This window comes from Hesperophylax consimilis, chromosome 8 (assembly GCF_061612785.1).
Source record: "Hesperophylax consimilis isolate HC1 chromosome 8, BYU_Hcon_1.0, whole genome shotgun sequence".
Taxonomy (NCBI): Eukaryota; Metazoa; Arthropoda; class Insecta; order Trichoptera; family Limnephilidae; genus Hesperophylax; species Hesperophylax consimilis.
This window is the reverse complement of record NC_142843.1, coordinates 18,424,225-18,437,841: the sequence shown is the minus strand read 5'-3', so window position 1 is coordinate 18,437,841 and position 13,617 is coordinate 18,424,225. Positions and strand designations below refer to the sequence as shown.

Genomic DNA, 13,617 nt, shown 5'->3' with positions numbered 1-13,617 from the left:
AGAACGCAAGATTGTCGGATGGTTGGGGCCAAAAAAGCACTAGTTCACCTATTGAGAACCAATGCAAAGTGTAATGAAAATTTGATTTCCTACCAATGTATCACTCATCAAACTGTGCTTTGCTGCAAATTCAATCCTAATCTCGAGAGAATAATTCAAGAAGTGATGAAAATAATAAACTTTCTTCATGCGAAATCAGCACTAAAACATCGTGAATTAAAAATATTTTTTGACCAAGTGGATGCTCAATATGACGATCTGTTGTTGCATAATAATGTGAGATGGTTAAGCAAAGGCTGCGTTTTACAACGATTATTCACCATTTTAGAAGACTTGAAGACATGTTATTTCAACATTGATCAGACGTCAGCAAATGCCTACTTGTTTTCTTAGCGATAAAGAAAATGTAACTTCCATCGCTTTTTTATCAGATATTTTTAAACACATCAATGATCTGAACCACTACAAGGCAAAGGCAAGCTTGTATGTGAGCTCTTGGGAGAAGTAAAAATCTTTTTGCGAAAACTCGATCTTGATAATGAACACCTGTGCTTTCCGAATTTAAAAAATCAGCAGTGACACCGAGCTTGACGTCGGTCAATACAAGGCGTTCATTAAGGGTCTTAAATCAGAATTCAAAAACAGATTCACAGATTTTAAGAAAATTGAGAATGAAGTCGAAATCCTCAGTAACATTTACTCACTGCATCCCGGTGATGAGTGGAGCAATGAAGCTGCAAATATTTTTGGGAGTAATAAAGCTGCTCTGCAGATGGAAATGATCGATTTCCAAAAAAAGCTGTTTTAAAACACCAAAAACACGAAGTTTCTTGTCAAGAGTTTTGGATAAAATTTGTTTATGGTAATAAATACCCAGAATTAAAAGAAATAGCCTTGAAACTTCTCACTTTGTTTGGGTCAACGTATGTTTGTGAAGCAGCATTTTCCAAGATGAACTTCATTAAAAATAAATTCTGGAGCAGACTTACCGATGAACATCTCCAAGACTTAATGACAATAGCGTGCACAAACTTCAGTCTTCAGTATAATGCATTATATAGGTGTATTACATTTGTTCTACTTTTTAATACTTGTTACTTAGTTTGGCTTTTAAATTTGTTACTTAGTCCTGCTTTTTATATTTCAGCCTACATTCACTAAATACTTGGTTGTATATTACCAAATCAACCATCTGTGAACATTTATAATTGGTCTGTTTCTTTTGCATCCTCCTTTGTATATTACATTAATATTAAGACTGTTTATGTTCCTTAAAACAAATAAATAGTACATTTTATTATTTCAATTGCTAAGCCGGGGGGGGTTTGTTAGGCTTTTTCCCTTCCGGACCGAGACGATCGTGTATTAAAAAAAAACTGACCCCTAATGGAAGTAATTGGTGACCCCTGATCTAAATCATTTCTTCATTATATTCAATTTAAAATTTCCCCTAAAAATTTGAATATTTTGTAATTTTCAGAATATTGAAATTTCCCTAGAATATTTAAAATTTCCCATTTAATTATAATGAAAATTTTCCTAATAATAATAACATGGCATTTATATAGGGCAGTTTAGTGTCATTTCACTTCAAGTGCGCTTATATTTGTGTTTGTTCCCTTTTCCCTGAAAAATATATTGAGAAATTTCTCCAGACATCACATCACTGCAAGGCATCAAAGCTAAAGAATAATAATGGGTGTTTTCTTGAGTAATTGTGGGCAGGGTTGCCTTTGCCAATGTATGCATATGTTCTAAAATATCCACAAGAGATGTTCAAAATCCCCAAATTGGGGAGAGCAAAATAACAATTCCACACAATTTTATTTACCTGCAAAATGAAGTAAAATTCTCTTGATTGCATTTATTTTTATTATTTATTCATTTTCGGATTTTCTCTTTCGTTCGGGCTTAAAAAATAGAAATACGAGCGGTACCAAGGGTGCGCTGGGCCAATAAGTGCAAGCAGGCAACAACATATCACTTTACACATAGGGGTTGCGAGTGAACAGCGGGATAAAAAAGGGGAGGGGGGGGAGGTGAATGAAGTGCGGGGGGGTAGGGTTTTGGGGGGGATATTTTTTAGGGATAGGCCTGTGACACTGCAACAAATAATCTGTATGGGCTAGGCCTAAAAATATAGAGTATAGCGTGGTCTGACAGGCATAAATGTGAACATAAATATTCTGCCATTATCTCAGAACACACTTTTTCACATAATGCTGTGTTTCCGAAATGGGCTGAATTTATTCTGCAAAAAAAGTTGTTCTGGAAAAAGTGTTATTTTGTACCGACGCAATGATATTTCATAATTACAATGTTCACGTATTGGCATTACAAAATAATTAATACGTACATAAATGAAACAAAAGTATATTTTTCCTTTTTTTATTTACTAAAACAATATAAATAACAATGTTTATTTTCTTTAGCATGTACGTAGCAGATAACCAAATTTCATCCGTCCCAGCCAAAGGGAACAAGTCGGAAAGCTTATCCATACGAATCATCAACTTTTCCTTGCCAAATCCATTATCCTAACTAATTAACATGTTTACTTCAACTGGAGAGACAAAATTGAACCCGTCTATGGGCCCCTTTAAAGTCACCAGCAGATTTGATGATACCGACTGTTCTAAGCCATAAGGGCGTTAGTTCGAGATCGTTTCTTTTCAGTGATTTTTTTCCGTTTAAATGAGAGCAATTTTTAGTAATTAGATGTTATTTTCTTATTTCATGGTCGAAATGACATAATAATTATATACCTACATACACAACACAGTTTTTGCTTTCATAAAAGTAATGATTTGTTACCTGTCTGACGTTTTGGCTTGGAACAGTCAATATGGCTTAAATAGTCTGTTTTGCACACATTGGTCAAAGAGTCACAACTTCTTATATAAACCGATCAAAAAGTTGACACCATAAATGCCACCATATCAATTTACGTAGCCATCATCAGCTGGCGCTAAAGCCCCAAACTTTCAGACTGCCTGCGTCTCTCTTCCTTTCATTGGCTTCCTTGTCATCACACGCGTAAGCCAGCAGGTAGAGAGAGGGATGCCAAGCAACTGTGAATGTTGCCGCTTGAACTGGTATATCTGCCACCTTTTCGCCTGATAAAATAAAAATAAGAGAATTTAATGAACAATTAAGAACAGTTATTTCAAAAACATTTGTCAGATATGTATACATATCCAACTTTATTCTTTGGATACGGAGAAAAATTCAATGTTGAATTTAAGAAATATAGGACCAATTTTTATTTTGAAAGTGTAAAAACCTATCTACAGTAGAACCCCGTTAATTCGAGCCCCGATAATCCGGAATTTTCGGCAGAAAAATATCCACAGAATTTTTTTTTCATACAAAATTGTTTTTCAATACGAAATTCGTAATTTATTTTTGTCCGCGCATGAAAATTTGTTTGTGTAGTTCGAAAAACGGAGCAGTAAGCACCGAGAGGCTACTACAACAGCTGGAAAACCAGACCCCTCAGCTGAACACAAAAAAGTGGATGGTCCACGACTCAGTGAGTAAGATAGATATCGTCCGGAATAAGGAAGGCCACCTTCACGGTGCGCTGTCCCAACAAAGAGGAGCGTAAGTAGGGTGAGTGACCTAAGGATTAGACAAATGACTAAAAACTTAAATTTCGCTCAAATAAATTTGCATCGCAGCGGCTGCCTTGCTCAGCAAGAGAGTCACCCGGGACAGTGTGGATGTCGCGTTGATTCAAGAACCCTGGACTTACAGGGGAAGGTCAGAGGACTAAACATGAACCAAGGGCTACTGTACTACAATGACTCGGGAGACAGACTTAAGGCTTGCATCCTCATTAGCTGGCACACTGCTCCACGAACACTGCAGCAGGGACCTGGTGGCTGTAAAGCTTCATGTCATGCTGGATCAAAGAAGCAGAGAAGTAGTGGTGGCATTAGCATACATGCCCTACGACTCTGCGGAACCACCACCTTAGGGGAAATAACAAGACTAATCCAGGACTCCGGGGAGAAGGGTAGGAACTGATACTCGGAGCTGATGCTAACTCGCACCACATTGTGTGGGGGAGTACAGATATCAACAAACGAGGACAGGACCTCCTGGAATACCTGATGACAGTGAACCTTGAGATTCTCAATAGAGGTAGGGAACCCACCTTTGTTATAAGTAACAGACAGGAGGTGATAGACAAGACTCTGGGAACTTTGAGAATCTCAGGATGGAGAGTGTCGGATGAACCATCCCTGTCGGACCATCGAAACATAGAATTTAAACTAGAGGGAGAGGAAAACAGAATGGGGACCAACACATATAATTCGAAAAAATTAGATTTTTACGAAAATAAATCGTAAAATATTGTAAATCCGAATCTAAAAGACAGCCGTGGTGGTAGAACGCCAAAAAAAATATTTTTATGTGTTTATGCATCATCCTAATTAGTTATTATTATTTTGTCAATCTGAATCGATTTACACTGGAATGTCGTATTTTTTCCAATTTATTTCGAATATCTGAATTTCAAAGGGCCAGCCGCGTCGAAAATAGGATGAAAAAATTCAATTTACCCAGAAATATATTGTATTTATACTAAATTTTCTTCAAATATCTAAGTTAAAAGATCCGGCGCGACGGAAATCGGCCGCAAAATTTCGATTCATGCGGAAATATGACGTTTTTTTACGAATTTACTTCAAATATCTGAATTTAAAATGCCGGCCGCGACGAAAATCTGCGAGAAAATTCGATTTACGCGGAAATGTATCATATTTTTACTAAATTTACTTCGAACATCTGAATAAGGGTCAGCCGTGACCAAAATCGGTTGCGAAATTTCAATTTACGCGTATATGAAGGGCCGACTGCGGCGGAAATAATTCATATTAATACGAATTTGAAGGGGCGGCCGAGGAACGCGACTTTCGACGTCTTTTTTTTTTTCCATAAAATTTCGAATTACATGGGAATTTGTCAATTCGAAAGTTGATGTCCCGTGGGATTTCGAATTAACGAGGTTCTACTGTTTATGTTAGCAACCTATCTATTAGTGCAAAATGCAGTGAGAAGCTCCGTTAGAGTTGCATTGAAAATAGTTTAAGATACCTGCAGTTTTTATTTGATTTTTAGATTTTTCAATTTGTTGTAAATTATTTGATATGTTCAAATTTCATATTTTTCTTATAAGAAATTTTTTTTAAATTTTTTTGTTTTTAATACGTACTTAGTATAAAAATCCTTATAAAGGAATATTTGAAATTATTTTTGGATAAATAATAAACTTTTACATCTACTAGTAAATTACTGAAGCTTTTGACTTTATTTTATTCCACCATTTTTATTATCTGAAGGTACCTACCTAAATAGATGCATTTTACCTCTATATATCTATTTATATAAAGAAGAATGTCTATGGCGGGCTGACACCGGACAAGAGGCATGGATTTGATTTGTATACAAATCTGCAGTTTTGTTCGGAGGTTGGTGAAATTTTGTACACTCGATCTTCAAAACAAGAGGAAGGTCACTAACTGAGTCTGTCGAAAAACTTTGTGTAAAGTTTGGGCAATGTCGCCGGGAAGTCCCGAATACGAAGTGATACATAGTATAAATTAGGTGAGAGATTTCACAAGGAAAAGATTAACTGATTTTGGTGTAAAATTTTTACATTTACTAAAAATTTACTAAAGCATTTGACTTAATTTTATTCCACAATTCATATTAAAAATCACGGAAAACTTCAGCAGTCACTGCGACAGCACCTGGGCCTCTATGTAATTATTTTAACACCTGGGTCATTGAGTTTTAAGGCTACAATAACCCCACTTGGTTCGTACAATGGGACTCTCTGAGTGGTGTTCAAATAAACAAAATAAAAATATGTGCACACTTATGTGTACATCGTATGAAAAACAGTTACCTGTTTCAGTGTCCCCAATGTCAATAATGAGATCTTCACTTGCCGAGGCCAGAAGTCTGCCATCGAAGCTGAATGAAAGAGTTCTCACCGGCCATTCCAATCTAAAAACAAGCAAATAATAACATATATTTCTAAATAGTATAAAATAAAATCGCTATCCGAGTTTGTCTGTTTGTGCGCTTAGTTCTTGTTAACCACTATCGTTTTTTTTTTTCACTATCGTTTAGAGAATATTTTCCGAAGGGTTTAAATATATAATACATGAATATTTTATTTATAGAAAGTAGAGAAAAGTCGATGTTTTATAATCAAGTTGTAAAAATATATTTTTGGGCACTACATTGTTTGATGTAATATTAATTTTCTTATAATTAAATTATACATAATATGTAAATGAAATCCTCAGCACGGGAGATCCCAGTGAGGATATCATTATATCTATTTGTTACACAAAAAAAAAGATAGTAAAACACTTATTATTATTGTTAACGCTGGCTAAACCTTGTGAGATACGTCAAAATAATGAACTACAGAATTGTATATCTTAAAAAGGCCTACAGAAAAGTCCGCGATGGTCCGCTCCTAAGGATAACCCCCAGCACGCCGGGTACACGTCAGCTCGTTATAGTATAAAAATTTATAAGGATATGTGCTATTTAATATATCTGTGTTTAAAATTATTATGCGCAGGGGGAAATGTTAAGAGACGCACTTGACTTACTTTAATCAGTGATTCCTGACATTCTTTGGAGTAAAAAATGTTAATGAAATTTTGGTCTCCGGTGACATTCTTCAACAAAAAACAAATCAGTAGGAATTGGACAGCTAGGGTCGATGTAAGGGGTTGGGTGCTTATTTGGATGAGTTACCAGTGATGGACATGTGAAAGAATTTAAAAAAAAAGTCACTGAAAACATTTACATTTATATATTTTACTTGAAATAATGTCAGGAATCACTGGTTAAAGTAAGTCAAGTACGTCCCTTAACACCCTGAATAGGCCATTAAAGAAATCAATTTCGCATGATTTTAGACGTTACTTTGGCATTTTTTGGGGTAAATTTTTAAATTTATATCCAAACCCGCTATAGTTTTTGAAGTGCTGCTACATTGAAGTCCTTTACCTGAGGTAGTCCCAAGGAAGTTGTCACTGAACCAGTGTACAAAGCGATCGACATCACTTTTATCTTTTGTATCACCTAGATGAGAAATGTATTTAATCCATCATTTGTTTTTTATTAATAGAATTATAGCTCAGGGTGTTTATTGTTTTCAAGTTTAATTTGTAGAACTCCATTACACTTTTTATTTCTTTTATATACTCAATTAGACAGACAATATGACAGTTTGATAATGCCTTCAGAGGGCGAAATAGCTGTCACATGTAACAATAATTAAATAGCAGAACTTGTTAATAAATAAACTGTTTTTATAAATTAAATAATAATATTATTGAATACTTAAAAGAAATTTAAATTACCTTCTGAAGACCCTAAGGCAGGCTAGTTCGTCCACATCCCACAGGGAGACAAGAGCGTCAGCAGAGCCGGTGGCAAAATACTTTCCTGTGGGATCGTGTTCTATGCAGATGCAGGTGCCCGGGTGAGCCTTCAGCACCGTCTGGAGCTCTAGACCGGGGTAGCTGGAAAATAACAAAACAATTGTTAAAGTTAACTTTTGTTATCTTTCTGAACATGGACTGTCTTGACACAAGTGACGTTTTCACATCTCCACCTACCACTCTACGTCATTCACAGTTCAAGCATCACGTCTCTGGAACGCAACCACCTTGCAACCTTCTTATGTATGGAATGCTCTCGCAATAACCATTTTCAGGATAACCTAAAAAGGTTTTTTATCTTCCCACTAGTGAAATGTTAATTTCCACTCACGTTTTCAAGTTGAATTAAGTTAATGTGTGAGAGTTTATGGATATGAATATCTGTTATTATATTCTGATACATATGTATTAGTACTGAAAGACAAGGAATCAAAAAGAGCTTAATATTACTGTATCGTGGATATTTGATCAATTAAAACAGTATTACCTTAAAATATGTACGCATCCCTGGCCATTGGTAAGGAAGAACAGGTCCGAGGTATTGTTCCAGGAGATCTCGTTGACCTCAAAGTTGGACTGCTCCTCGGCGATGATCTTGTGGGTCCTGGTGTCGATGAAGGAAACCAGGTCCTCCTTATTGCCCACAGCGATGGTGTTCCCATCAGGCGACCAGGCAATGTTGATGTTCTCGCCTTTGGTGTTGATGGTGGCTGCACATTTTTGTAACCTGGATGATTATTATTGTAAAATATCATTAAACTGGCACTGATGCAGGGGTAGTGCAGTCCATAGAGCTGTTAATAGTGCCCCAAAAAATAAAATCTATGGAAATTCAAGATCAAAACTTAAGTGGTGAAAATGATAATGAGTAACCCAATTACAACAGCACGCGAAAGAATTTTGTGTTTTATTATTATCTTTGATCATTTTATAAAATACCTAAAGGGCACTTTACGTAAGTATTTGTAAATTGTGAATGTAAATTACCTGTAACAAATGTCGAACTAAATGGCAGGTTATTCCAAGAATGTGGGCTAAGCGCGCTATGACCTTAAACTTTGCAACATTTATATAGAAGCATTTAACCAGTCTGTCAGACAGACCAGCGTATCCCACATGGAAAGAAAATCCAAGTATGATGGTGCCAGCCTGTTCAGTACTTTATAAACAGTAGCACAAGTTTGTAAATAAAATAAGTAAATCACCTTGTGTCCCATATCCTGACAGTTTTATCTCCGCTGGCTGTGCTGAGCAGGTCGGGATGAGAGGCATGCCAACATAGCTGGTCCACCGAGCCAGTGTGGCCTCGGAAAAGGAACTCTTGGCTCTATAACAATATTCCAAAATTATTTGTATTAAATGAAGATCGCAATCTCCACCAACAACTACTTTCACAATAGTAAAGATTTTTTATTTTTTCATCATAATTGTTAGTATAAAATATTTCTGCGTCAAGCCATTGACTTGATTTAGAAATTTGATTGTTGATCACGTAATTGTAATTTTAAATGCAGTATTTTCCATTGCCCCAGATGTAACTAACTCCATTGAGAACTTCCACCTTCAACCAGGCCCTCGGAGAAACAGAAGAGGGGGCGGGTGATCTGATTTTGAGTATCCCAAAAGGACAGTTCAGAGCCAGATTCGAAGAATGCTTCAACAGAGAAGAAGAGAGTTGCCCAAAAACAGTCACACGATCAGAACAAGACTGGGGAATATCACAAAGGAAAAATGGGACACGGTTCCAGGTCTACCCTTCAAACAGGAACTAATCTGGTTCACAGGTGGGTCCAAGATGGAGGGAACAGGAGCCAGGGTCTGTCAGCAGGGTTCCAAGAGGGAGCTTAGTATATCTCTAGAAACACTGTGTTTCAAGCCGAGATGAAAGCCATCTTAGCCTGTGAACAGGAGAATGTACATACAGGGTACAGGAATAAGAACATAAGCGTATGTCCCGATAGCCCTAATGGCACTGTAAAGTAACCGGCGCAACTCAACACTGGTGATGGAGTGCAGGACTATTGCTGAAGAACACACTTGGAGGTGGAAAACACCAACAGTTGCAGGAAATATGAAGAGGATGAAGATACTCCGATTCACTGTGTCCCGCTCCGTTGGGAACAAGGCTCAGATGCCTGGGAAGACACATTGTAGAACCAGAAGACATCACCACCAGTCACCATCAGACCCAGCGGCGTAGCTACCTAGGGGCTACGCGGGGCAGTGCCCCGGGGCCCTCAAGCTCAGGGGGCCCTCGAATCCTTACCAGAAATCTCGATCGAACTGAACTTTTGGAAATTTCTCCCATTTTCAAAATAAATTTGACAGGTTGCAACTTGCAACCCACTTTAATCATGACAACTCAGTTGAGAGAAATTCAAAAGTTATGCCTAGGGAATTCCCCTAAATTCTTTCTGTAGGTTGGCAGTGTCGTAATTTTAAAAAGAAGAAACCCAGTGATGCATTTAAATGCAAACAACGCCAAGAAAGAGAAAAATTAAAAAAAAGAAAAATTAAAAAATTAAATTAAATTAAAAAATTAAATTAAAGTAAACAAAAATTGCCCAAAATTGACAAGTTTTTTAGTCAGCCTTCTGCAAGTACATCTGGCCAAAATATTTCTATTGATAGTGACTCAAATAATGTAGTAACTGCAGTGTTGGTTGAGAAGCCTACTGAAGAAGATTCGACAATTATTGCAGTTGGAGATACCTCCGCCGCCGATCATATGAAAGTGGATGATGTTTGCATGACACACATAAGAGCGGAGGGTTTGGAGGAACCACAGACCTCTACATTTTTCGAAAATGTGTACGAAAAATCTTCTTATGACTTGGGAAACTTCACGAACAAAATATTAAGTGATAACAAAAAACGTCAAATTCTTGATATGGGGCCTTTACAGCCTTCAGGACCTTTTCCGACAGACATCAACCAGAAAAATAGGTGTTTTTCAAAATCGTACTACTTTTCGTGTTCTAAATATGGGCCAGTTAATCGTTTTTGGTTGTGTTATTCCAAAATACTAGACGCTGCCTATTGTCAACCCTGCTGGTTATTTGCTTCACAAAGGAATAATGTTTGGTGTACGGGAATTCGAGATTGGAAGCATTTATCAGAAAGAATTAAACAACACAGTTGTTCAAGTGGCCATTCGGAAGCATGTGCTGTGTATGAATTTTGGAAAAAAAACGATACTAATACTATCAACAAGGAACTTGAAAATGAAATGAAAAAATCATTTTATAAACGAAGTCATTGATAATTTTGCGAAAACTAAAGCTAGGAAAAAATTGTAAAGATAATTGTTATTTAGTCAGTTGGTAGGCCCGACCTTCATATAATAAACCCTTGAATCTTCTCTATATCGTTTTATTAGCCAAAACTACACCTAGTATTAATTGTAATTTATGTTGTTACTGTTTAATATTTTTATTACCTGCCCTGCAGTCTGCAGTGCACATAATAATAATAATAATAATAATGTTTATTTCAGCTGGACACAAAAAAGAGCTAAGTAGCTTAGCATTTTTAAAGTGTTTGTATATTTCATATTTTTATTTGATAAAACCTAATCAGTTTACATAGCAGAGGGGCCCCATTTTTAATTTGCCCCAGGGCCCTTGGTTACCTAGCTACGCCATTGATCAGACCAGTGCTATTTAAAAGCTATTTTCTTCAATTCAAAATTAATATTTTACAGCTTTAGTATGGCGGCCGACTGTCATGTTGATAGAACTATAACCTACAATTAGTAATAAAATTACTTACTAAAGTTTTTTTAGCCCTTACTTTTATCTTTTTTAACTATCCAAACTAAGAATCTATATCGCAAAAAGGTTTTTCTAGATTTTTATGTTCTTAGTTTAGTTTTCTTAAAAAGAAATATTGTTTTGTTTTGGTAATTGTGTATATTCTGTGTGGTAGTCTTCAGTAAAACTTTACATATTATTCTGCATTTTTTTTTTTTGACAGAGTCTTAGAAAAAATTAATATTCATTAACGATTCACTTACCAATCGAGATCTGTCAAGTGTGAAAATAGCGACCGATTTGTCAAAAGAACCCGATGCCAAACGTTTTCCATCGCATGACCATCCAACTGAATGCACTTTTGAATTGTGTGCAAAGTATTCTCGGACCACATTGTGAGACTTGAAGTAGGTTTGGAGAGCATCTAATTGTTCAATGGGTTGCTGGCTCATTTTGGGATCTTTCATAGTTCAAAACAAGATTTGATTTACAAACATTAACCTGTATTAACCTCAACAACCCGTGTCGGCGAGCAAAATTCAGATAAAAAACAAAATAGCAGTGTTGCCAACCATATTGCCTATTTACTATTTAAAATATAGTCAGACGTCACCCGAAAAGGAGCTAAAAAAGAGCTAAAACCTTGTATAGCCTTACGGCCGTTTTACATGACACTTTTTTTCATCCAGTTTGTCTAATCGGGATGAAAAGGGGACCTGTTCTATTTTGGTAGTTAAATGAGAGAAATTAATGCGGTATTACCATTTTTCGTACATTTTAAGATGGTTGACATTATTTGACGTCTGTCACCTATAGTGTTTTACGTAACTATAGTAGTGAAAATGTTGCATATTTATTGAGTTTTTATTTAAAATATTAGTAAAAAGAGGGTAAAATTTCGATCGCGCTGGCCTCGCTTATTATGAATATTTTTAAGATAAAACCTTTAGATTCACCTTAATTACTGTACGACACAACTTTTAACCTTCGGGGAGGTGGAAAATATTGCAATAAAAATTTCAATTACGTAAATCTAAAATTAGCTTTCGTTTTGTGAAACGAGACCGTCCATTTTCAAACTTTTATTTGTTTATTGTCAGATGTCATTTTGTTTTGTTGGTATTTCTGTTACTATAGGACAAAACGAACGGCTAGATGTAGCTAGAGACAATCGCGCGGGCGTTTTTTTTAATGTTAAAAAATTCCGTCAAATTAGTATTTACCTAATATGCATGCATTATGTGCGTTGTGATTGAAATTTATTAGCTGGATTTTATTTTTTTACGTTCAAATTTTATTTAAGTAAACTATATCTGCGATGTTGAGCGGCTACGCTAAGTTTGTAATACAAAAGAAAGTGTCCCTTTTATAGCGCCTGCTCGCGTCAAGGCAAGAAAAACATCCCAGTTTTCAAGTAGTTTAGCGGCTACGCTAGGTTTGTGTAACATGGTTTGTGATTCAAAAGAAAGTGTCCCCTTAATACCGCCTGCTCGCGTCAGGGCAAGAAAAACATCCCAGTTTTCAATTAGTTTAGCGGCTACGCTAGGTTTGTGTAACATGGTTTGTGATTCAAAAGAAAGTGTCCCCTTTATACCGCCTACTCGCGTCAGGGCAAGAAAAACATCCCAGTTTTCAAATAGTTTAGCGGCTACGCTAGGTTTGTTGTAGTTTTATATATATATAGATATATATTTTATAAAGATATATATATATATATATATATATATATATATATCAAAAACCATGTTACACAAACCTAGCGTAGCCGCTAAACTATTTTAAAACTGGGATGTTTTTCTTGCCTTGACGCGAGCAGGCGGTATAAAAGGGACACTTTTTTTTGAATCACAAACCATGTTACACAAACCTAGCGTAGCCGCTAAACTATTTTAAAACTGGGATGTTTTTCTTGCCTTGACGCGAGCAGGCGGTATAAAAGGGACACTTTTTTTTTAATCACAAACCATGTTACACAAACCTAGCGTAGCCGCTAAACTAATTGAAAACTGGGATGTTTTTCTTGCCTTGACGCGAGCAGGCGGTATAAAAGGGACACTTTCTTTTGAATCACAAACCATGTTACACAAACCTAGCGTAGCCGCTAAACTAATTGAAAACTGGGATGTTTTTCTTGCATTGACGCGAGCAGGCGGTATAAAGGGGGCATTTTCTTTTTCATCATAAACCATGTTACAAAAACTTAGCGTAGCCGCTCAACATCGCAGAAATAGTTTACTTAAATAAAATTTGAACGTAAAAAAATAAAATCCAGCTAATAAAATTCAATCACAACGCACACAATGCATGCATATTAGGTAAATACTAATTTGACGGAATTTTTTAACATTAAAAAAAAACGCCCGCGCGATTGTCTCTAGCTACATCTA

At 36.2% G+C, this 13,617-nt stretch overlaps 1 protein-coding gene across 1 annotated transcript; it reads right to left on the bottom strand.

Moving 5' to 3' along the window:
* Positions 1-2,374: 2,374 nt before the first annotated feature.
* On the bottom strand, positions 2,375-11,768 carry tex (THO complex 3 homolog tex). The gene is made up of 6 exons (XM_089634478.1): positions 11,494-11,768; positions 8,684-8,805; positions 7,966-8,205; positions 7,398-7,559; positions 5,918-6,018; positions 2,375-3,116 (listed from the first exon to the last, which is right to left on the bottom strand). The coding sequence occupies exons 1-6, from the start codon at positions 11,695-11,697 to the stop codon at positions 2,959-2,961; spliced, it is 987 nt and encodes a 328-aa protein (XP_089490604.1). The 5' UTR covers positions 11,698-11,768; the 3' UTR covers positions 2,375-2,958.
* Between the last annotated feature and the right edge of the window lie 1,849 nt (positions 11,769-13,617).

Excerpts from the sequence above, each read along its gene's own strand:
- tex (XM_089634478.1), bottom strand. The coding sequence starts at position 11,697 with ATGAAAGATCCCAAAATGAGCCAGCAACCCATTGAACAATTAGATGCT. Across the intron at positions 7,560-7,965 it reads GGATGCGTACATATTTTAAG|CTACCCCGGTCTAGAGCTCC; the intron begins GTAATACTGTTT and ends GTTATTTTCCAG. Across the intron at positions 3,117-5,917 it reads CATTGGGGACACTGAAACAG|GCGAAAAGGTGGCAGATATA; the intron begins GTAACTGTTTTT and ends TTATTTTATCAG.